Below are 27,179 nucleotides of genomic sequence, written 5' to 3'. Positions count from 1 at the left end.
GATTAGATGTCATTTGGCATTTTCCCAGTTGTAAAACCTTCTCCAACAAAAATTGTGGACATAGGGGCACGTTGGGGTATACCCCCCATATAACGGTATCGCCCGATTTTTGTTGTTTTTATGCTTTTAGCTGATCGATTAAGATATATTAGATATTTGGGGCTCCCAGTTGTCAAAAAAAACGTTCCATCGTGGGCATTGGTACATTCGTAACGGGAAGAAAACGAATGGCCTAAGGCGATTCGAATTCAAATTCGTTCGAATTACTATCAAAATTCTGCTGTTGTAGAAAATGTTTTTTGATGAACACATATGTAAATGAATCAAATATTTCCCAAAAATATCAGTCAAGAATACATTTATTTTATTTATTTCAAATATTAATTATAATAAAAAATTACATTAAATTTTATAAAAAATAGCACTAGCATATAAGGCTATCGGCTAAAATCAAGAATACATAGTTTATTGTGGAGAGTATAAAAGATTGACAGGCTTTACGCTGTTCTACTTGTTAATTGATAGCTAATATTACAAGCAAATTTAAAATCTTATTTGCTATTTCAATATGAACTTTTTAATGTTGTAATTTTCTATGAAACCCATAGAATTAATAATTTTGTTGTCACATTTTCCATGCGATTAGTAGGCGTTGCATCAAATCTTTTTAAACACCCACTTCCGCATATTTTATTCAAATCAAATGTCAAAATATTTCAAAAAATTTGTATTTGTATCAAAAAGAAAATGAACTCAAATCTTCTAGATATTCTTCACATTGTGAAGCTATTATCAGCTATTTTGTCATGTCCATTCACCGCAGCTTACTTTAACTACGTTTGGTCTTTGGGTAGTCATGCTTAGACGCTATGCATGCTATCTGTAGCTTCTTTGTGCCACACTATGTGCCAGAGTTTGGCTTGTCTATCTAAATATTGTGAGTGCTTGTATGCCTCTGTCTGTCCATAAGACCATTCATCTACTATGTATAATGCCAGCTGAGTGGTTTAGTCGCGGGTTCATTCAGCTTTACGCTGTGCAACTCATCGACATTTGTGCGTGCGCATTCGTCAAGAAAACAACGCGTGTAACTAAACGACGGCTTGCCTAAAGACCGAAGTAAAAATATTTACGGAACGGAACGTAAAAGAAAAAAAATAAAGTGGCTTGCTTGTTGTCTTTCCAAATATGTTTTAACTTCAAGTTTTCATTCATTTGTTACGCGCTGGAGCAAATCTCTAATAGTGTTCAACATTAACGCATTTGTGTTCGTGTGTGTTTTTTCGAAATGCATCTTTTCCAGTATGAAACCATTTATATTCACATACCTATTTATAACATGGTAGTATTGGTTTAATAAAAAAAGTATTTTTCCAAAAAAATTAAAAGTGAAAAATTTGGAAAATTTACAGAAAATATTTTTGTGGTTTATCGTACTTGTAACAAAACTCTACAGGAAAACTAGCGACAAATGAACATTTTTAGAGGGAAATTTAAAAATACGGAATTCGCACATACCCCAACAGGTCTGGTATGAAACAATCCTACAACAAAACAATTACATGTGATAAAAAAATTGCTCCATCAATCTTCGCTCATTCAATTGGACCTGTTCTCAACGGTGTTATGCATTTTTTCATTTTGTTGTCTAATTATCGCAAAAGCCACCAAACCAAACCGATACCAAACAAACACTCTGCAGTCAAGCCAAACTACTGCAACTGTCGGTTGGTCGTTCGGTCCACTCCAAATGACTGGAGTGAAAGTGAACCGATTCCATTCCATTGTAGTGCAAATTATGAACGAAAATTAATAACCACCGCATAAAATCAAACAAACAATCTAGCAGCCACTCTGGGCAAGATGAGTGTGCGGTAGTACAAACCATTAATAAATACATACTCGTATACATATATTGTATAAAAATAATTCAAAAGATGAAAAACAAACACACATACACATCGCAAATAAATGTACATATGTAGCTCGAAAAAACATTAACAATAAATTTTCAAAATATCAAATTTATTATCGTTTACTAACGAATTTATGTACTTGTTGGTGTATTTTGAAACCCAGTTAACTCCAACACTGTGTAAATGCCAAACATTCATCAATCTGGTCTAATGTATAGTTACTTGCAACACTTGTTATTTTACAGTGGATTCCAGCTATAGTAAATATCACAACCCGGCAGCCCAACAAAAAACACACAACAAAAACAATTATCGCATGCAAAACAGCTTCAACGTGCATTTCTTGTTAATTAATTAAAGTATTTAACAACACTGAACTGCAGTGCAGCTAATTACAAATGTGATGAATGAACCAACCAACCGTGTGGACGAAGACATAAAGAAATAACTAAAAACTAAAAAAGCTGAGAAATTCGCCTATGCTGTGGATCAGATATTTTCCGCATTTTATTTGTAACCGAAAGTTTCCTTGAGAGTTGTGCAACACATTTCAGCTGCGGTCTGTAGTGCCAATCATAAGAATGGTTACAAGCAAATCGGATAATCAAATTATTGCAATTCAAAAAATGAACTCTGTGCGTTCTCGCAAAGCCAACGGTAGTAATTCGTCAGCTTTGCGCCTTCTGGAAAGCGATAATCAGGAATCTTCATCCAGCGTTAGCCGGAATTCTGTCTACAAATTAAAAATTGATTTAATGTTTGACGATACAAGGTAAGTTGTTGGTTTCATTTATTTTCCTTTTACCATCAATTCATTACCACATATTATTTTGTATGCTACTAACTTCAAGGTACTACAAATATTGTTGCAAAATTTTCTACGAGTGAGAGTCAAAGTAGAAATCAAAACACAATACACATACATATTAACTAAATCTTTTCAAAGTAACAAAACAAAAAAAAAACTGAAAATAAAATGTACGTTTTTCATAAAAATTAGTCCCTCTAAATATTTTTTTTGATGAGGATCGAGTAACAAACATTAAGTATCAATAACATAACGTATAGAATAACAAAACAAGAACATTTGCCAATGGACCAATATTTACAATTTTCCGAATTAAGCTTTTGTATCCTCTGACAACACGCAATACCAAATTACACAATTTCGGTTGGAAAATTTGACAAAAAAAAACCCTCGAATTACATAAAATTAGACAATACCGTATCATGGGGGGTAGACTTAAATTTGGACATAAAAGTTTTTTGCGAGTAAGTTTTCTATCTTTCCACAATATTCCAATTAACAAACCAACACCAAAACGTGGACTTATACTATATTTTATGTATCCCTAGCGAAGACTAAATACCAAATTTCAGTCATAGTGTGAACAGAACCTTCACCATACCATAAATCAGGAGGTTCTCTTCTATGGGGTCTATATGAAGACATGGACCTATACCAACAAATTTCTGGTGGAAAGTTTTATACCCCCAGCGAAAACTAGGTGCCAAATTTCAGCTACTTCTACATATTAAATATTGAGATAATCTTATTATATAAAAGAGCTTAGTGATAAATGAGTGAGTGAGTGACTGACAGATCATCGCCCAGACGAAACGGCTGAAGTTACAAGCTAGAAATTTTGAGTGTGGGCTGCTGTTGGTGTGTAGGGGTGATATGGTAGCCTTTGTATTAGGCAAACGGGTAGAGCTAAAAATTTAGACTGAAGGTCACTCATAGTGAGTTAGAAAGATGTACCAAAGGGTTTTTGAGAATTTGACCTATAAGTGTACTAAACGTTACTAAATTTAGTACAAATTGTATATTTTGAACGGATTTAGCTAGAAACTTGATACTTGGTATGGAATCAAGGTTGGGAAATGGTGTTGATGTAAGGAAATGTTTCTGGAAATTCGTACTTATTGTACGAAAAGTACTAAATGGTACTAAATTTAGTACAATTTGGATTTGGGTAAACCGATAGATCTGGTAACCTGAAATTTGGAATTAAGATTACAGTTGGAGTGTAGGATTGTGATATTGAGGTAGTTTTGGAAATTCGTACTTATGAGTACTAATGTGGTACAATGGTACTAAATTTGGTACAATTTGGATTTGGGTGAACGGTTATACCTGGAAACCTGAAATTTGGAATTAATGTTACTGATGGAGTGCTGGGATTGAGGAAGTTTTAGAAATTCGTATGGGTAATGAGTACGAAAAGTACTAAATGGTACTAAATTTGATACAATTTATATTTGGGTGAAAGGATAGAGCTGGAATCCTGAAATTTATAATTAAGATTAATTTTGCAGTGTAAGATTGAGGTAGTTTTGGAAATTCGTACATATGGGTGCGAAAAGGACTTAACGGTACAATTTGGATTTGTGTGAACTGGAATCCTGAAATTTTAAATTATGATTATTGTTTAGTGGATTATTAAAACAGTTTTGGAAATTCTTACTTATGTGTACGAAAAGTACTACATGTAATACTAATTGAACTTGGGTGAACCGGTAGAGCTGGAATCCTGAAATTTGGAACAAAGTTTGATGTTGGCGTGGAGATTGAATCAGAATTTTAATGAAAACCCGCCTTTAGAATGTATGAAATGTTTCTACATGCAATACCATTGGCTTTGGATGAAAAAGTAGAGCTAAAACTGTAAAATTTCAGTTAATGTCCTGGATTTTAGAAATTGAATGGAGTACTATTTGTTTTATGTTAACATAAATATGTTATGTCATTATGTTTATGCATAAATTTTGCATATGTCATATGTTTCGATTTCAATTTAATCATAAGCCAAAAATAAGACCAGTCCCAAAATTTGACATGAATCGAACCAAAAATAGGGGTTGCATAAAATTCCGCAGTCTGGTTATTATACAACTGCACCAAAGTCGTCGACACCCCTGCCCAAAATCCACTCCACCGAAGAAAAAAAGTCGGGAAAGACCGTCCACTAATAGGACCGACATGATTAAATACATTTAAGAAGAATTAATCCGAACCTTATTTACTCAATTCTGAGAAGATTATAAGCTGTTATTGATGCCCGAGTTGGGCATACGAAATATTAGGACCGACTTTTCCATAAATACCGTGTAATTGACAGTGCATGAAATGAGTTGTTAACTTTAGGTACATTTTTTGTTAAATTTGGCTACTTTTTTATTTTATTTAATTAATAAACGCGTGTAAGAATTAAACTGTAAACAAATACTACATTAAAAATGTTATTTATTAATACCAATAAAACGTTGTTTTATTTAAATTTTTGTAATAATTTTGTTTTGCAATACTATAGTTGACTAACTGTATGTATATTATCCGGGCGAGGAGTACTTTCATTAAGCAATTGGTGTAAACTGCGAATGACTGTTGCAACTGCGGTTTTCCGATGTACAGCTTTTGTGTTGTGTTTGTTTGTAATTTATTCCCAAAATGCAATTCATCTAATGATATACACACTAGAGTTGGGTAATCTAGTTCCTTGTACTAGTTCCAAAACGTATGAGTAACATCACGAAATGTAACGTGTGATATTAAGTATACGCAGTTTGTTCCAAGAAAAAATTTTGGCCATTGGAACTGCGAAGTGAACTAGATAATTCCATATAGTTCCTTTGGCGCAACTCTAATACACACTCGTATGGTGCATCTCATCTATGACAATATGACCCCCCATCAAAAAATGTAAAAAACTGGTACAAAATAATGCAATTTTTTATAGATCTTAAGCACTTACGTATCCTTGATTGCTATGGATTTCCCAGTGTATCAAAATATTCCGTTGGGGATAAATATTATTTATTCGCCTAGTGCATATACAGTCTATCGCAAAAGATAGTATGCAGCATTGAAACCAAAATGAATAGGGATAAAAAATACGATAACAAACAAACAAATAATTTTATTTGATAGATCGAAGGTAGTCTTCGGTCGTAACAATCAAAAGTGTGTAATATTTACATACATAAGAAAATGTACTGTTCGAATCCCAAAAGGACCAACATTTATATCGCAAAAGTATGTATGCACAGGAGAAAACTTGTGGAACAGTGTAAAAAAAAAGTACTAAATCTGTATTTAATGACTCACAGAGGAAAAACCTGCCTCTCTCTAACATATGTCCCAAACATAAATTTGGGTGCAAACAAATATATGGTTGGGTGCAAACAAATATTTGTTTGGATGAAATATAAATACAAACACAAAAGCCTCAAAAACATACATACACAATATTCCACCGAAATAGCTGAAATTTGGTATTTAGTCTTCGCTGTGGGTGCAAAACTTTCCGCCTGAAATGTGTAGGTATAGGTTTACGCCTTCATATTGCCCCCATAGAACTGTAACTGTTGTGACTTCAATATTCCACCGAAATAACCGAAATTTGGCATTTAGTCTTCGTTGGTCGTATAAAACTTTCCACCGAAATTCGTACGTACATATAGCGCCCATACGTACGTACATATACCTCCCGAATTTCGGTATTTTGAACGTTAGCCACATTAACTTACCGAAATTGCTGAAATTTGGTATTTGCAGCCTGTTTTTGTAATTCAAATTTTTCCATTCGACAAAAACACATTTTGGTTTTTGTATCTAATGCTTTTGGTATATTTGGTTACCATAACAAAAAAAAAAATACAAACGAAAACGTCTGATAAAAACGATGGAAAGAGACCTAACGTTTTGAGCTGAAATTTTGTTGAATACGCATGCATATGATGGGAAATTGATCTAGATACTTTTTTAGATAATCATACATGTAAAAATCCGCCAATCGGTCCAAATATTTTCATTTTTTCCAAAAGGAATAAGGAACATATTTTTCGAAGAGAAAAATATAAAAAAAAAAATAAAAATTAACAGAAGGGAAACACTCATGTACAAAGTTTTTCGTAGCTAAAGGAATGCTTTTCAATTTTTTATAAAAACCAAATTTTAAACGGATTCGTTTGAGTACGAACCATGGCACAACTACCAAGGTAGTGGTATCGTAACATTTTGAATATGTTATGAAAAAATTGTTTATGTTGTTGGGGAAATTACAACAAAAATATTTTTTTTTATAAAGGGATTTGACATTTCATATCCGAACAGCTGGTGTAATACCACTACCTTGGTAATTGTGCCATGGTACGAACGATACGTTTGAAAAATATTTTTTTACAAAAACAGGCTGTTAATCTTCTTTACAAACGAAAGGAAACTTATTGTTTAGTTTTACTTCAATACAACTCGTGGTAGAGGGTATAACAAGTTCGGCAGGGCTGAACTTAACGCCGTTTCTACTTGTTTCCTCTTCCTCTTCGCTTGCTAGGTTGGTTAACTGTGAGATACAGAAAAAAATGTCTGCTTGTGCAAGAATAAATCACAACAACAACAAAGAAGAAAACACCGCATTTTGTCGCATACCACATTGGCACTACCCAAGCGAAAACAAACTTTTTAACCATTCCATCGTCGCTCCTGCGTCTTCTATTTCACCATACACGCAACTCTTTATTATAAAATAATGGAGAGTCCTGTTGTTACCCTCTTTCACAAAAATCCTCTCTCCGCCCATAAAAAATATGTTCTAACATAACAAATATGTTGGTACCCAAACAAATAATATTGAGATATGTTGCAAACATATATTTGTTTGGACCCAATCATAATATGTTTGGATCCAAACATATATTTCCTTGCAACCAGTCCAAAACATATATTTGTTTGGATCCAAATATTTCTAACATATATTTTTCTGCGTATGCAGTTATAGTACTTATAGGGACGTAACCACGGTACAATGGATCGTAAAAGCCAGAATAACGGGTAATCGATAAATACAAATATTGTAGCGACAAAATTCCGGGGTTGTGTCCTGTTTGTGAATCCTGAAGCCATCAAAAGCCCAGAAAAGCACTAACGTTTTAATATAGGATGGTTTTGATCGACCTTTAACATGTCCTGTTTGATAAAACGGGATTTACTTGAAGGAAACCCATAGTTTTAGTGTCATTGTCCTTTTGAAATATGTAACTTAACGACATTTCTGTATTTAAGACCCTCCAGAGGATGTTAATAAGATTTAATGGCAGAATAATTAGTCATATATAAATGCAATTACTGTAGCGGCAAAATTCCGAGTGTTACGTCCTGTTCATGAATTCTAAAGCCATGAATGCCTAGAAAAGCTCTAAAATTTCAATATGCGGTGATCTTGATCGAGTTTCAACTTCTCCTGTTTGATAAAACGGAAATTTCTTTAAAGAAACCAAAACTTTTGGAGCCATTGTCCTTTTAAAATTCTTAATGCTTACACTTAACGACATTTCTGTTGAGTTAATTTTCTCAAAAATGTTGTTCTCTTTTCAATATTCCTAAAATTCTGCGCCTGTTGTAAGGCCTACAGTGACACTGAACCGCCATAGTAAGATATCATATCTTTTTGAACATTTTAATATAGAGATTTCAATGATTTTATAATGGAAAGGCGAGATCGCTTTAGTAGGCACCTGTCATTAAAACCAGGGGTTCGGAGTCGGAGTTGGAGTCGGAGTCTGGAGTCGGAGTCTAGCAAATTTAGCTGGAGTCGGAGCCGGAGTCGTGAGAAAAAGCTCGACTCCGGGCAACAATCTGTTCTAGATTTATCAAAATTTGTCAAATCAATTTAAATTAATTAAATGATCATAGTTTAAAAAAAAAAAACTCGTAATCTCTATTTTGACTACAAAATGCATATCGAAAGCGTTTTTGGGTCAATTGATTGGAATAATGTTTGCATCCTCCAAATATATTGGGGGAAGATCTTTTAGAAGATTTACAGGTCATTTTAAGGGAAGTCATACGAAAGACCTACCACGGTGCCACTTAACCAAATTTAAATGGAAGGAGCTTACATCTGAGAAGTTTTTGCGGATTCTGAAACTGCAATACCCGAAGGGCTTTTTAAATAAATCGCGGTCAAAGTTCACATTTATAGGGGGTTTTAAATTTTCACGATTTTGCTTGAAAACCGCAAGTCCTATGGAAATGGGTGTAAGAAAAATGTTGTAGCAGTGAAAATTTTCTACAAGATTGACCTTCATGATATTTTCGTAGGTTTTACCGTTTTTGAGATATAGAATTTCAAATTGGGACAATGCACTGACTGTATCGCCTCTTTATAAAACTATACCATGTCTACAATTTACCAACTTAAACTTATATATCTCAAAAATGGTACTTCTTAGGAAAGTATTGCAAAAGTCAGTCTTGTAAAGAATTTCCACAGCTATATGATTTTCTCCAGTCTCATTTGGATAAGACTTGCCGTTCCCAAGCAAAATGGTGAAAACCTAACAATAAAAACCTAAAAATGTGACCTAAACTTCTATATCTCAAAAATGGTAAAACCTACGAACAAATTATAAAGGTCAATCATCTAGTGAATTTTTGCAGCAACAATATTTTCTTTAGTACCATTTCGATAGGACTTACCGTTTTCAAGCAAAATCGTGAAAACATAAAAAACCCTAAAAATTTGAACCTCAAGTAACCTTAACCACGAAAGCGTATGTTAAGGGAAAATAGGCTATTTTGGTCTTCTATCACGATGCGGTGATAAAATATCGTTAATTTTCCATAACTCAAAAAATTACAAAGGGTGTTACCGGACAGTAATTATGGTAATTTGATATTTCGAGTCTCATTTGTATTCCGTATTGTCAACGAAAAAAAAAAACGAACAATATAGGTATATGTTTTGGTATCCTCCCAATGTAATGTATCTTGAAAGTTCAAACTGAAATGACTGTAATTTAAGTTGTGAATTTTATTTTATCTTTTTTCGGAGTCGACTCCGGAGTTGGAGTCGGAGTCGAGAAAAAAATTGGACTGGAGTCGGAGTCGGAGTCTGACCAAAAATGGCACGACTCCGAAGCCCTGATTGAAACAAATTAATATCCTCTTGAGGATCGTAAATACATACATATTTAGTAATATTTTGTTCAAAAATATCAAGAAGATTTTACACAGTCGTCTCCGGTGAATACTTACTTTTGCGATATAACACACATTCATATAATTACATTTTGGTTTCAATGCTGTATACACACGGAGGAAAAAAACGCCTCTCTAACATAGGTCCCAAACATATTTTGCAGCAAACATATATTTGTTTGCAATCAGTCCCAAACGTAACATATGTTTGGGCTCTTCAAACAATTATATGTTTGGGTGCAAACAAATTATACGTTTGTGTGCAAACAAATACAAACCCAAAAGCCACAAAAAAAAAACAACCACATGCACCAGTGGGCGCTTTCTGAGAGCAAGGGAGCGTAAATTTCAATGTGAAACACATTGAAATGTATGCTCACTTGCTTTCACACCTTTATAAATGGTGGTGGTTTATTGAAATGCATAGAAAAAAGCAACAAGGGACACATAGTTACATAAAAAATTCCAAAGAAATACATAACAGACTTTAATAAAAGAAAAACTGAATGAAATATAGAAATTTACAAAAAAGTCACAATTTAAATAGAGTTGTGTAGTTCCAAGGAACTATTCCGGACATGGAACTATTAGAACTATATTCGGCTCGTGCATTTATATAGTTCCTTTAGTTCATATAGTTCCAACCGTGAATATAATTCATTTCTTTTGTAAATTTATTTTCTTAATTTAATTCCACACTTACTTCAATCTTTCACGTTCGGTTCCTTCATCATTCAGATGCGGCCACATTCTTAAATAAACGTAAATCACATCCACCAAATATGAAAACAAAAAGAAATAGAACGATTCGTTCTACTACTTCACTCACGGAACTATTTGGAACGAAGGAAGTAAAAAGAACGACGAAAGAAAAAGATTCATTGAACTATATCGCTCTCGGAACTATTTGGAACGAAGGAAATAGAAAGAAAGATGAAAGAGAACGATTCATTGAACTATATCGCTCTCGGAACTATTTGGAACTATGGAACTATATTAAGGAACTAGTTTCGTTTGGGAAAACTAACTAGAAAGATCGATCCGCTCCAGGAACTAGATTGCCCAACTCTACTTTTAAAAATAAAAAATTATATAGAAACATCGTTGAACGCTTCTCCTTAGTTGTGAAATAAAACAAATATTCCTCAAAGTTGAAATCGTCAGCGGGAAATCGACATCTGGAATCAAATGATTGTAATAAATAGGTACATCCATATTTCAAATATACATATGTATGTATGTATGTATGTATATGAAAAATGTATTGATGTAATTACCAATATTAAATGCGATTTCTTCCTTGCTTCCTTCCATAAAAATATGTTGGTACCCAAACAAATAAAATTGAGATATGTTACAAAATGTTGCAAACATATATTTGTTTGAACACAAACAAATTATGTTTGGATCCAAACATATATTTGTTTGCAATCAGCCCCAAACAAATATTTGTTTGGATCCAAACATATTTCTAACATATATTTTTCTGCGTACATATAAATTAGTTTCAATTAGTTTCTAATAAGTCACCAACATAACAACGAATTCAACCGTATATTCAATATCATAAATTTGCCAGCCTAATTTATTAAGACGAATACTGACTGGGTTGTCAAATGAAGTATTAATATGCATCACAATAGTTTTTATTTATAATATTAAAACGTAAATTTGTCGATATGTATGTACGAGTATTTATATATTTGTCTTAGTGGAATCAATACCCTTCAAATGTATGTATCTGGATGACATTTCTTAATTGCTACGCATTTTAGAAACAATAGAAAAGGTAACCGCTTTTCAAATTCAAAACCGGACTGATCACAATACACACAAACACACACTCATCAATTCAGCCTAAAATAGATTTTCTTTAACAAAAAAATCGTCTTAATTCATGGGGGTAAAAATAACCAACCATTCTCCTAACAACATGCACTCACTCACTTTGCTACACCGTGATGTTGTAGCTCTGTCATAGATGATATCGATCGATACCGCTATGTGACACACAAAAGTTGAATCAATGCGAAGAAGATACGGCAATCACCATTGTATTCAACATCTTGGGCGATTTAATAATCTCTTGATAATTTTATCGATGGTGCCGTGAAAAACAATCAAAACGCTTTCGATGTATCGGCATATCGGCATGTGTTTCGCATTTTTTCACCTCTCATGGAGAGTTACTGTTGTTTAAGCTATTGTTTTGAGCTTTTTGGTTTTATGTTAAATTAAGGTCGCTTAGAACCGTCCATAATCACAGGAGATTTATTATCCAAATCTGAAGTATGTAGTTAAAAGTTGATGGAGAGTTAACTGTTCTTTTGCTTAAGTGTTTTTTTGTTCATTTTTATTATTTAAAAGCTGTTTGTTTCTTTCCATTGTTTTAATGCCACAATATTTAAGTGTGTCTGTATTGTAATAATAATAATAAAAAACATACAAACATTCAGCCGAGTTTTTAATAACTGACTTTATTCTTTGCTTTCTTAAAGAAAAAAATAATCGTGAAAAATTGGCTATCAGTAGTCTAAGAAAAAAATGAAAGTTGGGCGTGTTTTTTCAAAATGAAATATCATAAAAATTATTGATATCTTCGATACTCGAATAAAACAAACAATTTATTGAGCAACTTTTATAAATTTGGGATAATAAAAACTGCTGAAATATTGAATTTTAATGGGAACATAAGGTCATGTTTATATTATAGCCTTTTGTAGGGTTAACCTTCTTAATGAGGATTTATTTGACGTGTACGCAAAGGAATTGACTTTTGAAACCCAGTAGGTTTATTAAAACCGGTTATAGATAAACCTACTATAAAAAAGAATATTTGTGGTCTTTTGTTTATGACAAATTTCCGTTCATACGTATGTATGTACATTAGGATGACCCAAAAAGCATTTTTTAAGTCCTACCCCAAGTGGGTGACCCAAAAAACAATTATTATTTTTTATTTATTTATTTTTTTTTTTGAACTCCTGCCCCCTATTTTTCTTTTTGATCCAAAAACCTTATATATTACATTTTATGGCAACCGAATAACGTTAACCCGTGCCACCCGAGCGAGGCCAAAGGTGCATTTTCACGAAAATTCTCTAAGACCGCAATTAGGGTCCAATCGATGAAAAAACTTAACCAGTTCATTGTTGTGGCTAAAACCGATATCTACAAAAAATTGTGATGATCGGTTAATGTTAACCCGTGTAATCTGAGCGATTATGGTTTTCATAGTACAAATTACATACAAATTACTATGGAAACAAATATCGCTCGGGTGGCACGGGTTAACGTTGTTCGATCGCCATAAAAGTGCAAACATAAAGTTTTGGGATCAAAAGAAAAATATTTTTTTTTTGGGGTCGCGTCCTAATGTACACGTACGCAATATGTGCACGTAAACTGTAAAACTGAATGAAAACTTTGTATATCGATGAAATAAAATTAGTGTTATAATGTTCTTATTAATAACATCTAATATATAAAAGGCAATGTGTGTATGTTAGTATGTTTGTTTGTTTGTATGTTTGTATGTTCCGAATATACTCAAAAACGGCTGAATAGATTTTCTTGAAAATTTCAGATAATGTACTGGGAACACCGGTGGTGAAAATAGGCTATATATTTTTTTGAATGGTCGTCGCGGAAGTGATATATCGCGGTCATCCCAAATTATTCAAAAATGTATTATTTCAGATAATATACCTAATTTTAGTAAGCATGACTACAAAACGGCTATAACACTGGCTTCAATACGTGGGATAACGCGGTCAACGCCATAGTTTGGAATACAGTAAAATCTCGATAACATGAGATGTCACTATATAGAAATTCCGAAAAATCGATTGGGAAATCTTATGAAATTTTGTATGTGGAGTTTTTAGGTCTGAGAATAGGTTGTAATCTATTTTTTTATCCCGCTAAGTATGGTGACCGGTGGTCCTCCCCACAAATTGTTTAAGAAACCCGAGAAATTCAAGATACTTTTTAATATATTGTTTACAAATTGTTTGCATTGCTATGGTAATTACCGTCTTGGCCCTGAATGGTCGTTGCGGAAGTGAAATATCGCGTTCATCCCAAAATTTTCAAAAATCTATTATTTCAATTAATTAGAACGGTTGTAAGCTGTTTTTTACTGCTAAGAATAGTGACCGGTGGTCCCCCCCACAATGTTTTTAAGAAAATCAGAAATCTTTGATATTTTTGAACGTATTGTTTACAGATTGTTTTCCCTGAATGATCGCGGTCATCACAAAGTTTTCAAAAATGTATTATTTCAATTAATATACATAATTTTAGTAAGCGCGACACAAAAATGATATGAACACTAGCTTGAACAAGTGGGATAGCGCGGTCGTGAGGTATTTTAATATGGCTAAGTGTAGTGACCGGAGGTTCTCCTTCAATTTTTTTAAAGTCCATGATATTTTTGACCGTATTGTTTACAGATTGTTTGCAATACTACTGTAATTAGCGTCTTGACCCTAAATGGTCTTCACGGAAGTGAAATATCGCGGTCATCACAAAATGTTCAAACATTTATTATTTTATCCCACTTATAGTTTAGTGTTATGCTCTCCTCTTTAAATTACATTAAAACCAAATTTTAGCCATTTCGGTGTAATAGTGATGTTAAATCCTCAAAAATAGCGAAAATCAGCCGGTACCGTTCTATGGGAGCTATATCAAAACGTGGACCTATACTGACAATTCTCTGCAGTAATAATTACGACCCCAACCGAGACCAACAATCCAATATATAGCAATGTTAATTGACGTGCCCGATCATTATATGTGGGTCACAAAGTGCTTTAAACTGTCAATTTATGGTGAAGGGTATAATAAAAGAGATTTTATATCTTAAATTTGGGGGATACCATTACATGGATTTTATGTCAAAACATTGATTTATACATATTATGACGTTTCTAGAGGGATGCCTAATTCTGGCTGTATCAATGGTGGATAGATAACTAAAGTTTACACGGAGAACCCAAACAACGGGCCAGCAACGCGGACCGGGTCAGCTAGTCTATATATATAAAATTGAAATTTGTTTGTCTGTTTGTTTGTTTGTGCCTTATAGACTGGAAAACCGCTGAACAGATCTTACTGAAATGTTTAGGGTACATTGCTACATGGCCTGGAATGAAAATAGGCTATATCATTTTTTGAAATTTCGCGTCGATCTGGAGATATACATAGAATCAAAACCGGAGGCACCTCCAAAAAATTTAGATTTTGTATGCAAATATCTTTAGAACTATTACAGATACAATCTCCAAATATTGTATGTGTGACGGAATTTGATGTAGAAATAAATTTACTACATTATATACAAATCGGTTCAGATTTGGATATAGCTCCCACATACATATATTTTCGGCCGATTTCCCTATTTTAGTACCAAACATGCTATTTATGTCCAATTTCAATGAAATTTGGAATGTGTGGCGGAATTTGTTTTAGAAATAAATGTGCCAAATTATATCGAGTTTGGTTCAGATTTGGATATAGCTCCCATCTACATATATTTTCGGCCGATTTCCTTATTTTATGCACCAAGCACGCTATATATGTTCAATTTCCATACCCATAAGTACGAATTTCCAAAACTAACTGAATCCTACACTCCAACAGCAATCTTTCAGGATTCCTGCTCTATACGTCCGCTCAAATCCAAACTGTACCAAATTTAGTACTTTCCGTACCCATAAGTACGAATTTCCAAACTACCTCAATCCTACACTCCACCAGTTATCTTAATTCCAAATTTCATTGTTCCAGTTCACCCAAATCTAAATTGTGTCACATTTGGCACTTTCCGTACCCATAAGTATGAATTTCCAAAACTACCCCCATATCTCAATACTACACTCGAACAGTATTCTTAATTCCAAATTTCAGGATTCCAGCGCTATCCGTTCACCCAAAACCAATTTGTACCAAATTTAGTACCATTCAGTACTTTCCGTACCCGTAAGTATGAATTTCCAAAACTATCTGTTCACCCAAATTGTACCAATTTTAGTACCATTTAGTACTATTCATAAACATAATACCAATTTCCAAAACTACCTCAATCCTACTAAATTTCAGAATCGTATCTTATCCGTTCACGCAAATCCAAATTGTACCAAATTTAGCTCCCTTTAGTACTTTCCGTACCCATAGGAAGGAATTTCCAAAACTACCCCCATATCCCAATCTTACACTCCAACAGTAATCTGAAATCCAAACTTCAGGTTTCCAGCTCTATCCGTTCACCCAAATCCAAGTTGTACAAAATTTAGTGCCATTTAGTACTTTTCGTAAACATATGTACGAATTTCTAAAACTACCCCCAAATCTCTATCCTACACTTCAACAGTATTCTTAATTCCAAATTTCAGGTTTCCAGCGCTATCCGTTCATCCAAATCCAAATTGTTCCAAATTTAGTACCATTTAGTACTTTTCGTAAACATAAGTACGAATTTCTAAAACTAACCCCTATCTCAATCCTATACTCCAAAAGTAATCTTAATTCCAAATTTCAGGTTAGTACCATTTAATACTTTTCATACACATAATACGAATTTCCAAAACCATTTCCTTATATGAACACAACTTCCCAACCTTCATTTCTATGCCAAACTTCAAGATTCTAAATTTAGGAACTTTTAATACTTTTCGTACACTTGTAGGTCGAATTTCCAATTTTGGTACATCTTTCTAACTCTCCATTCAAAATTTCAGAATTCTAGCTCTTCCCGTTTGCCGAATACAAAGGGAACCTTATTTAGTAATTTTCGTACCCTTCTAGTTCCAATTTCCAAAACCCCAGTCTTATGTCACCCCTACACACCAACAGCAACCCACAGTAAGCATTTCAATTTTCTAGCTCCAGCGGATTCGTCTGGGCGATGATATGCCAGTCACTCACTTAAGAAGATGTTACAAGCAAACAAAGTGGAAATCCTTTAAAAACTCAGATCTGAGTTAGATTAAAACCTTGTAAATACCTATAAGTCCTTTACTCGAAAAAATATGAAAATTTAAACAAAAACCAACGTATTTATACCTAGAAATCACTATATAGTACAAAGTCACCTCATTTTATAACGAGTGAAAATGGAGTATAACGAGTGAAAATGGAGTATAGGCATTTCTTGTCCAAAAGACGAACACTTTTGCTTTTGGTTAGAATCGGTTCAGATTTAGATATAGCACCCATATATATTTTCGGCCGATTTCATGTATTTGATGCACCAAACACGCAATATCTTTCCAATTTTGATGAATTTCGTCTAGAAATAAGGTTTCTAAATTTGTACATAGTCTAGCCTAATTTAAAATAAATTTAGAAATTGTGACGGGATTTTGTCAAGACAAAATGTCGCCAAATTATATTGAAATCTTGGAGGTGTATGGTGGTATCATGTAATCGGCCTCGCCCCACAATCTACTTGTTTCTGATTTAAAGCTATGCTTACCCTGTAGGAAATGTCAATAGTGAATCTATACTGACTTACTACTGACAAACTTTAGACAACTCATGTAATTTCCTATAGACATTTTGTATGAACGTGTCATTCGAAAGTCAGTAGTGACATTGGAACTAGTATGTCAGTAGTTGCTGAGAGACCATGTGTTGACATTGGAGGTAGTGAGTCAATATAGACATTGGAGGTAGTGAGTCAGTAGAGACATTGGAAGTAGTGAGTCAATAGAGACATTGGAGGTAGTGAGTCAATAGTTCATAAAGGGTCATATGTAGACATTCCCAGCAAAATGTTCGATGCCAAAGATGCCATTCAATCATGGGTGCAAGTGATCTGGCATGTCATCTTTTTAGCATCTTCATCGATGAATTTTATATGAGCGTGGACCCCAAAAGATGCTATTCATTTTTTGGATCCAAAGCATGTCACTTACACCAATGCTTTGACATGCCATTTTCACCAATGCTTTGACATGTCATTTTCACCAATGCTTTTGCATGTCATTTTCACCAACCCTTTGCAATGACATTATCATTACGACCAGAGTTTTAACAACGTTGGTTGTGATTTCGAGTCTCCGACAACATCAAGCCTATTGTAAATAATTAATCTTATATATTTAGAAAAATTTGTATAAATAAAACACAAAATTCATCTCTATTGGATGGATGAAATGGGTTCAAATGCTGATGAAAAGAGCGGATCTTTCACGACTTCCTTTGCATTGGTTCGTTTGAACCAATGCAAAAGATGCCATGAAATCACGTCATCGCATGGAACCCCTTCCTTAAAATTTTGCTGGGTTGGTACCAGATTTTCACTATAAGTTTTTTTGGCCTATTTGTAACTTTTTATAGATTAAAAAGCTATATAGTACGTTTAATAAGACGGCCAACTTACACATTTGTTTAAATACCCAGCAAAATATTCGATGACAAATCATGAGTTGAATCATGGGTGCAAGTGATCTGGCATGTCATCTTTTTGTCATTTTCACTCATGAATTTTATATGAGCGTGACCCCCAAAAGATGACGTTCTTTTTTGGATCCTAAGCATGTCATTTTAACCAATGCATTGACATGTCATTTTCACCAATGTTTTGATATGGTATTTTGACCAATGCTTTGGCATTAAATTTTCATGTCTTGTTTGGAAAATGAAAAATGCTGTATTTAAATATGATTTTCATGACCAACAAAACTCTTTATTAATTCAAATGAATGCATGAGATAATCACAACTATTTTATCAGCAAAAAATTTATAAACAATTGCAATTTATCACCGTCGCTGTACCGCGACGGAGTTTACTTCCTCCGCTCTCCGCATTTTGATTTTGTTTCATCATACAAAATGGTTTTTTCTATTATCTTCCCAACACCAGTTCAGATTTCGACATGGACTCTAACTGCACTTCTTTACAAATTTCTTGTTCGTGAATTACTTTTAATTTCATAATAAAATGCCTGTTCCAGAACCTGCAAGATTCTACAAGTTTTGTAGTTCATGTAGTTCTGGAACAGACCAAAAAATTTAGAAATTTATACTCTTTTGTTGCGGTTAGAAATGATATCGCTGATATCTACAAATCGACTTGCTTTTAGGGATCTCTAGAGAAAACAAGTAAGAAAAGCGTTAAGTTCGGTCGGGCCGAACTTTTTATACCCTCCACCACAAATTTCAGCCATTTCGGTGGATTAATGTGGCCACAACCTTCAAAATACCGATTCGGAAGGTACCGTTCTATGGGGCTATATGATGGCGTGGACTTATACCTACAAATTTCTGGGGGCAAGTTTTATACGCCTAAAGAAGACTAAATACCAAATTTCAGCCATCTCGGTGTGATAATGAGGCTAAAACGTTCAAAATATCGAAAATCGGGAGATATTGTATTATGGGGGCTATATCAACACGTGGACCTATATAAACATTTTATGGTAGAAATACAAAGTTACAACCGATTCTTTGGTCAAATGGGTCTAATACATTCAAAATATATTAAAATGACGCGTACTTTATATGGGGCCTTATATGGGGGCTATACCAAAACGTGGACCTATATAACCCAACTTTGGTAGGAATATTTTTTGGCCTCTGGAGACACAAAGTATTAAATTACAACCAATTCGGTGGTAAAATGGACCAAATATCTTAAAAATTCCTTAAAAAGACGACGCGTCACGCGTCATTTTGTATGGGGGCTATACGAAAGCGTGGACCTACATAGCCCGCTTTCAATACCAAAAGTCCTACGTAAATATAACATATTTTCCCAAAATTTCATCAAGCTACGTCAATCCGTTCGGACGCTAGAGTGATTTCCACAGACGGACGGACATGGCTATATCGATGTAGAATTGCATGCTGATCAAGAATATATATACTTTGTGGGGTCTACAATGATTATTTCGAGTAGTGACAAACTTAATATACCCCCGTCCTATGGTGGAGGGTATAAAAATGTAACGAACGGAGATGAGAGACTTTTTTAGGAAATTATTAATTAATTTATTAATTAATTTTTATACCCTCCACCATAGGATGGGGGTATATTAAGTTTGTCACTACGTTTGTAACCCACATAATACAATATCTCCCGATTTTCGATATTTTGAACGTTTTAGCCTCATTATCACACCGAGATGGCTGAAATTTGGTATTTAGTCTTCTTTAGGCGTATAAAACTTTCCCCCAGAAATTTGTAGGTATAGGTCCACGCCATCATATAGCCCCCATAGAACGGTACCTTCCGAATTTCGGTATTTTGAAGGTTGTGGCCACATTAATCCACCGAAATGGCTGAAATTTGTGGTGGAGGGTATAAAAAGTTCGGCCTGACCGAACTTAGCGCTTTTCTTACTTGTTAATATATAACATTTTCTTTCAGATTCTTGTTCCTTTTCGTTTTGGTCTTTTTGTTCAAATTTCGAAAAGCGTGATTTGATTGATTTCATTCTATGTCAGATTTAGAACAGACAGGGAACTTGTCTGGTATTATCAATACCAGTCCGATTCTAGATTTAGCTCTTCCTTTTTATTGCAGAGTCTGAACAACGTTTCGAGCTAGGTACAACACCAATTGTTTAGAAGTTGTACTTGTCTGATATGCAGGAAATGTAAGACAACCTTACGACGAGAGTTTTAACAACTTTGGTCCTGATTTTGAGTCTCCGACAACATCAAGCCTATTGTAAATAACAAACCTTATGTGGTGTATTTCAATAGTTATTTTATACACATGGCAACACTGTTTCTATGTTATAGTTTCTCTATTCTATCAATGTATCTTTTGTACTAATTAGCATTCGCTTCATTTTTAGTAACTGCCATTTTACTTACTAGTTACAACCTTCATGTTCACTTCGATTTCAACCATCAACCAGATCAAAACGTTCGACTCCATTTTTAATCGTAATCTTTGTTGTAAGTTATTTAATAAATAAAGTATTTTATTAAACATTATCAAACGCGTGCTAACTTTTATTTCAAATACACAACATCTTATATAGCTTTAAACATATTAAGATAAATAAAAGAAAATATAAAATGGAATGGTTTCAAATGCTGATGAAAAGATCGGATCTTTCACGACTTCCTTTGAATAGGTTCAAATGCTGATGAAAAGATCGGATCTTTCACGACTTCCTTTGAACCAATGGAAAAGATGACATGAACTCACGTCATCGCATAGAACACCTTCCTTTTGTATATTTTATTAAAGAAAAAAACAAATTGCAGCTTATTTATCTTTATAAAGGGCTAACCCTGCGTTTACACATGACAGGACAGTTGAGTTTTGGGATCTACTTATGAGCATGGTAGAATAAGAAAAGGTAGCAGCAATACACAGCTGACTGAACTGGGTTGTAATGTTAGTGCCAAATTTCATATGACATTTTATACATTTATTTCTATTTCGATGTACATTAGGGACATATATTTTTTGAGAAAAAAATATATCATTCGAAAAAACCATTTCCCAGAAAGACTTCTTCATATCAATGATATGTAAGCTCCTCCAAATTCGAACGATAAGCCGCGCAGTAAATCCCCGCTTGTAGAGGCGATACAACGTTTGTTAATATGTGAGGTATTTTATTAAAATTTAAAAAATAAAGCCCTAATAAACATGTGCTTCTTTGATTTCTAAAACAAAACATTGAAACAGCTTCTCCTTTTTCAATGAATTTTCAGCGACCCCAAACTTTTCTGCAAGAATTCTACTTTCTGCGAGAATTTATGCATTTAGTGGAATGATGTGGAAACATACAAATTGAAAATGTAACGAATTTTCATTCATGTTTTCCAAAATATTCAACTTACCCCCATTATTATAAGTCTTCTTTTGTAATAGTTTGGATTTACCGAACAGATTTATAGCGTTCCTGTTAACTGAAAGTTAAAAGTGATGATTGAATTTCAAGGAGGAGCTTCTTCGCATTAACTTTCAATCTAAAAAATATATTTTTAATGCCTCCAAATTGGTTTATTTTGCGTTTTCAAATCCATCAGATAGTAAAAGAACACATATAATAATGGCCCCAAATGTGAAAAATTATTCTTTTTTAAATTCCAATAATTTATAGACATTTCCTTGTTTTGTTTACAAATACAACTGGCAGTAACGTTACAAACAAAAACAAATTCCTTTGTGGTTGTTGTTCGAGTTGTATTTGTTGTAGTATTAACTTTACCTTGTATTTGTTCTACCATGCTTATGAGTGTATTTTTTAACGTTTGTATATTTTTGATATATGTACATAAAATATGAAAAACAAGTAAAAATGTAAAGTTTGGTGGCACCGAACTTTTTTATGTCCCCTACCATGAAATATTCTGACCTCAAATGGAATAATTTGTTTCCTTTCCTGTCCACGATACCAGTCGGAGACATTTTTTGACCACTAACAACTCCAAATAGCAAATTACAACCAAGTCGAACCGAAAATGTAGATAAAAAACCTTAGAATAACTGAAATAGGGAGGTACCGTAATATGAGGGCTATACCGAAACCTAGAGCTAAGACCACAATTTTTGCCGCAGAAGGTTTTTGATCATTGAGAACTCCAAATGACAAATTACAACCAATTCGAGCAGAAAATTTTGATAAAATCTTCAAAATACCTGAAATCGGGAGGTACCGCAATATGAGGGCTATACCGAAACCTGGAGCTAAGACCACAATTTTTGGCGCAGAAGGTTTTTGATCATTGAGAACTCCAAATGACAAATTACAACCAATTCGAGCTGAACATTTTGATAAAATCTTCAAAATACCTGAAATCGGGAGGTACCGCTACATGGGGGCTATAGGAAAAAACTGGACCCATATATTGAAGATTTTTTGGCTAAAGTATTTTTTACTTATTTTTAGCATATACTGAAAAAATCAGATTGATCCGACGATTATAAACATTTTTGTAGCACCTTCCCATACAAGTGGGACCACAGCCGGCTGTGAGACATGCGACAAATATATGTATGTGTTAGTAAATCAGAGTTGTATTTGAAGACAAATTGTCTGACGTAAACGCCTAGTATGCCCAAGATTCCACATAAGCACAAAAGTAGTAAATGAAGCCAATGTTTTAAAGGCTGGCGAAACATTTTAACACTTAAATAATACCAAAATCATTTCATTGTCAGAAATATGATCCCCTTTTTATTTTCTTGGTCATAACTAAGACTTGGTGCAAATATTTCTTCTTCTGCTGCACTTAACGTTTTATCAGGCGATTCGCTGAATGTTGATATAACATCTAGGAGTGGAAAAGAATAAACATACATAAACAAAATGTTCTTAAATTTGCTTACCGGTTGTAGATGTATATGTAAATGTATATGTATATGTAAATTGGAAAAATCTCGAAATCGATTTTTGCCAAATAATCCTTCAACATTTTAACTCATTATTATGTCGTGTCCAAATATCAGATATTAGTTGCGTTCAGCATTTCCACTGGGACGAGAGACTATATTCGTCAAGCTCCACAATCTTCACTAAAGGCTTCACTAAAGGATGACAAGATTTGTGGTGAAACTAGACGTTTAAGTTTCACCACAAATCTTGTCAACCGCCTCAGAATTTGTATTTTGATATAGAATAACTGTCTTTTTTTTCACTTGTCTTTTATAATTTATTTTGCTCATACTTGTTGTTATTAAATTTATATACCTTACTCTTAATCGCTCGTTAAATTCACTATATTTTAGGCCTGTTCGATAATTTCGCAAGTAAAAAGTATTTGCAAGTACTTGCAACTACTTCTCATTTCTCTTTTACTGAACAAGTTTGTTATCGAACAGCATTTTATAAAAGTTTGTACAAATTGATTGTTTTGTTTTAGTTGAAGATTCAATCATATGATTGCTTAAGTCTGGAGTATTCCCCCATTGGCTTAACTTCATACCGCCTGAAATTTACCCCACCTTTGAACTAAAATTATTTAGTAGATGACTGATGTCTTTTAACGTGTATTTTCAAAATTACGTCTTTTGAAGGAGTAATTTTTTTTGCAAGATTAATTTTTAACCGTCGGCATTTAATGCCCAAAACTAGTGGTGTAGGGTATAACATTTCAACATTCAACGCGAATACAGATATTTATGTATATCTGTTAGGTTCTTTGTGTGCAAATATGGTTCATAAAATGATTCCTACAAATCTGATGGTTTTTAAGTTTCAGTCTAAAATTCTACACTATCTTACCTTGTTCTTTTAATTTCCGTTATTTTAATTTATATGGTTTCTTTTTCGTTTGCAGTCGATCTACACGCAGTCATCGGCTAGATGATCCACATGGCTCACATAGAACTCGCTCCATCATTATGTATGGTCGCAGTGAATTGGCCAGCACAGCAAATGACAGTTCACGATCCCTTACTAGCTATCTGCATGAATCCAATGAAACGGCCAAAATATTGGCAGATAATGCCAAGAAAGATGTGCAACGCATTAGTAACAGTGTCCAGGCTCAGATCGAACAGTTGTTTACAGATGTTGCCAAAGATGCCACAAGCAGCTTTGCCGTTACCTGTCTCGGATCATTGCCTCTTAAGGATAAAGTAACCAGTTTACAGGGTTTGCAAGAACCTCTCAGAGAGTTGTACCTAAGTGAAATTAACGATGAGGTATGTTAAGATAAATTTTTAATAAATTGAAACCAAAAATCTGTTTTTTTAATTATTTTATTTAGAAAGGAAATACAGGCTCCCTTGATATTTGTGCTACTGGATTGCGTGTAAAAATTTCGACTCAAAGCGAAAATAATTCGAAATCAACAAATGAGGGAGATATTACGCCGTTTCATAATATTGCTGTATGGTCTGCGGTAAAGTTCACTGTGTCTCAAGAAGATGGCGGGGCTGCGTTTTTACCCCTTATTACATCACCTGAAAATATTGATAAGAGTTTATTGTTTCAGCCTTTAAGGTAATTAAAACGGTATTCACAGAGGCACTTATTATTAGACAGCGGAATTTTATGCAACCTTTATTTTTGGTCCGATTCAGGTCAAATGTTGGGACTAGGCATATTTTTGGCTTCTGATTCAAGGAAGACTTAATACCAAATTTCAGCCCTTTTGGCGCGATATTGAGGCCACAACCTTCTAAATACCGGAAATCCGGAGATACAGTTCTATGGGGGCTATATGAAGACGTGGACCCATATCGAGAAATTTCAGATGGAATGTTTTATACCCCCAAGGAAGACTTAATACCAATTTTCAGCCATTTCGGAGCGATATTGAGGGCACAACCTTCAAAATACCAGAAATCCGGAGGTACCGTTCTATGGGGGCTATACGAACACGTGAACCTATACCGAGAAATTTCAGGTGGAAAGTTGTATACCCCCAATGAAGACTAAATACCAAATTTCAGTCATTTCGGTGGGATATTTAGGCTACAACTTTCAATATACCGAAAATCGGGAGGTACCGTTCTATAGGGGCTATATGAAGACGTGGACCTATACTGACAAATTTCAGGTGGAAAGTTGTATACTCCCAACGAAAACTTTATACAAAATGTCAGCCATTTAAGTGTGATGTTGAGGCCACAACCCTCCAAATATCGGAAATCGGGTGATACCGTTCTATGGGGACTATATGAAGACGTGGACCCAAGCGGACAAATTTCAGGTGTAAAGTTTCATACCCCTAACGAAGACTTAATACCACATTTCAGCCAGTTCGGTGGGATTTTTAGACCACAAATCCTTGTATATATTTTTGCATATGGTTTTGCATATGCTCATTTTATGCAAATATGTAGAAATATGTGAAAATATGCAAAAATTTCTAGGCCTAATTCGTTTTATTTTGTTATAAAACGAGTTTCTGTCTAATCCGATTTTCTCTACGACCATCCTAACCATATATGCATTTGCATAGGATTCCGCTGTCTACTTATTATCAATATAAATATCTTTATCTTGATTTACTTAATTTTAAATATCTGAAAATATGCATCAGGAAAAAACATTTACCATGTCAATAAGCATCAATGTAAACATCCATTAAGACATCATTTGGGTATTATAGTAATTCAAATTCATAGAACACCTTGAGTGGAATTTTCAATCGACTGAACTAAGAGAACCCACTCACGTATGTTTTTTTCACTTCCAGTGCCTCGGAACAAAAACGCTTGGCCACTAATCAACATGCACCAATATTTGCTGTCGTTATGCGTTCTGCAGATCTACCCAAAGTTTTAGAATGTCACGCTTTCATTTGTAAAAGTACCGAAGATGCCATTGTTATTGCAGCAACATTATATCAAAGCCTCATGGCCCATGTCAGTTCCAATTCACATCGTAGCACAAAACGGCGTACGCCTCGCAATCAGAATGGCGTTAGTTGTATCAGCATTGCGAGTAGTTCAGCTGTTACCGGTTCCAATTACCACACACGGTCTCAGCTGGTATCGGCTGGGCGAAAAAGTTCATTCCGCAGTACAAATGGCAGTTTGGGAAATGTACCTTCGGTTGCATCACGCTCAAGTCGCAAGAAACGTATTGCCAACAGCTCTCTAAGTTCCAGCAGCAATATAATCAATGAAGCTGTAGAAACATCGACTGAAGAGAGAAAACGTAAATCTCATAAATCAAAAAGAGCTCCGCCGATTCCCACAACTATACCAGGAGAAATGTCCAGGCGTTTACTTTCTTCCGGACGTGATGCTCGTAATTCACCCTCTTCATCGTATCACGAGAATATGGATGACAATGGAAAACATTTAAATGTGGGGAACACAAGAAATACCAACAACGGTGTTGCTGTTTACAAAGCTTCACAGTTCTTGAGTAATGGTGCGCCACCAGCTGTAGTAGCAGCTGCTATAGCTTCTTCTGGTGGAGGTTTGCGTACTGGTGAAACCAGTGGAGATATTCTGACGCGTGTTGCGATACCCAGATCCGGTAGCTTCCTAAATACAGGAGGACTTACGCGGTACAAATCGAGAGCAGCACGTCGTAATTCTGATAAAATCGGAAATGGTGGGGGAGGAGGCGGTGGGTAAGTACTGAAAAAATACATTTTAGGTAATCATTCGTGTATATGTACGTATGTATGCAATACTTATGTAGATGAGCAGTGCCGTGGGATAGATAGTTTAAAAAACTGGTATCAGGATTTTTGATATCAAAATGTCTAAAGATATAAGATTTCACAATTTTCTTGAGATGTGTATCCACATTTTATTTGTAAAGCAAGCCAAATTAATCTCAGATTTGTTGTTCTAAATAAATTTATACACTCCCCCAACAACCTCAAAATACCGAAA

At 34.3% G+C, this 27,179-nt stretch overlaps 1 protein-coding gene across 9 annotated transcripts in view; it reads left to right on the top strand.

Moving 5' to 3' along the window:
* The window catches only part of LOC141406438 (uncharacterized), a 129,099-nt gene that overhangs the window by 99,106 nt on the left and 2,814 nt on the right, over positions 1-27,179 (top strand). For 3 of the 9 annotated variants that reach the window (XM_073991913.1, XM_073991922.1, XM_073991931.1), the window contains 4 exons: positions 2,162-2,688; positions 24,155-24,521; positions 24,587-24,822; positions 26,024-26,911. In XM_073991913.1, coding sequence (XP_073848014.1) covers positions 2,498-2,688; positions 24,155-24,521; positions 24,587-24,822; positions 26,024-26,911 — 1,682 coding nt within the window. In that variant the 5' untranslated portion in view covers positions 2,162-2,497. The other 6 variants (XM_073991949.1, XM_073991893.1, XM_073991886.1 and 3 more) reach the window with 5 other exon arrangements.

Source organism: Musca autumnalis, unplaced genomic scaffold (genome assembly GCF_047663935.1).
Source record: "Musca autumnalis isolate F117 unplaced genomic scaffold, ASM4766393v1 scaffold_1, whole genome shotgun sequence".
Lineage (NCBI taxonomy): Eukaryota > Metazoa > Arthropoda > Insecta > Diptera > Muscidae > Musca > Musca autumnalis.
The sequence above is the reverse complement of the archived record's forward strand: the minus strand, read 5'-3'. Positions and strand labels throughout refer to the sequence as shown.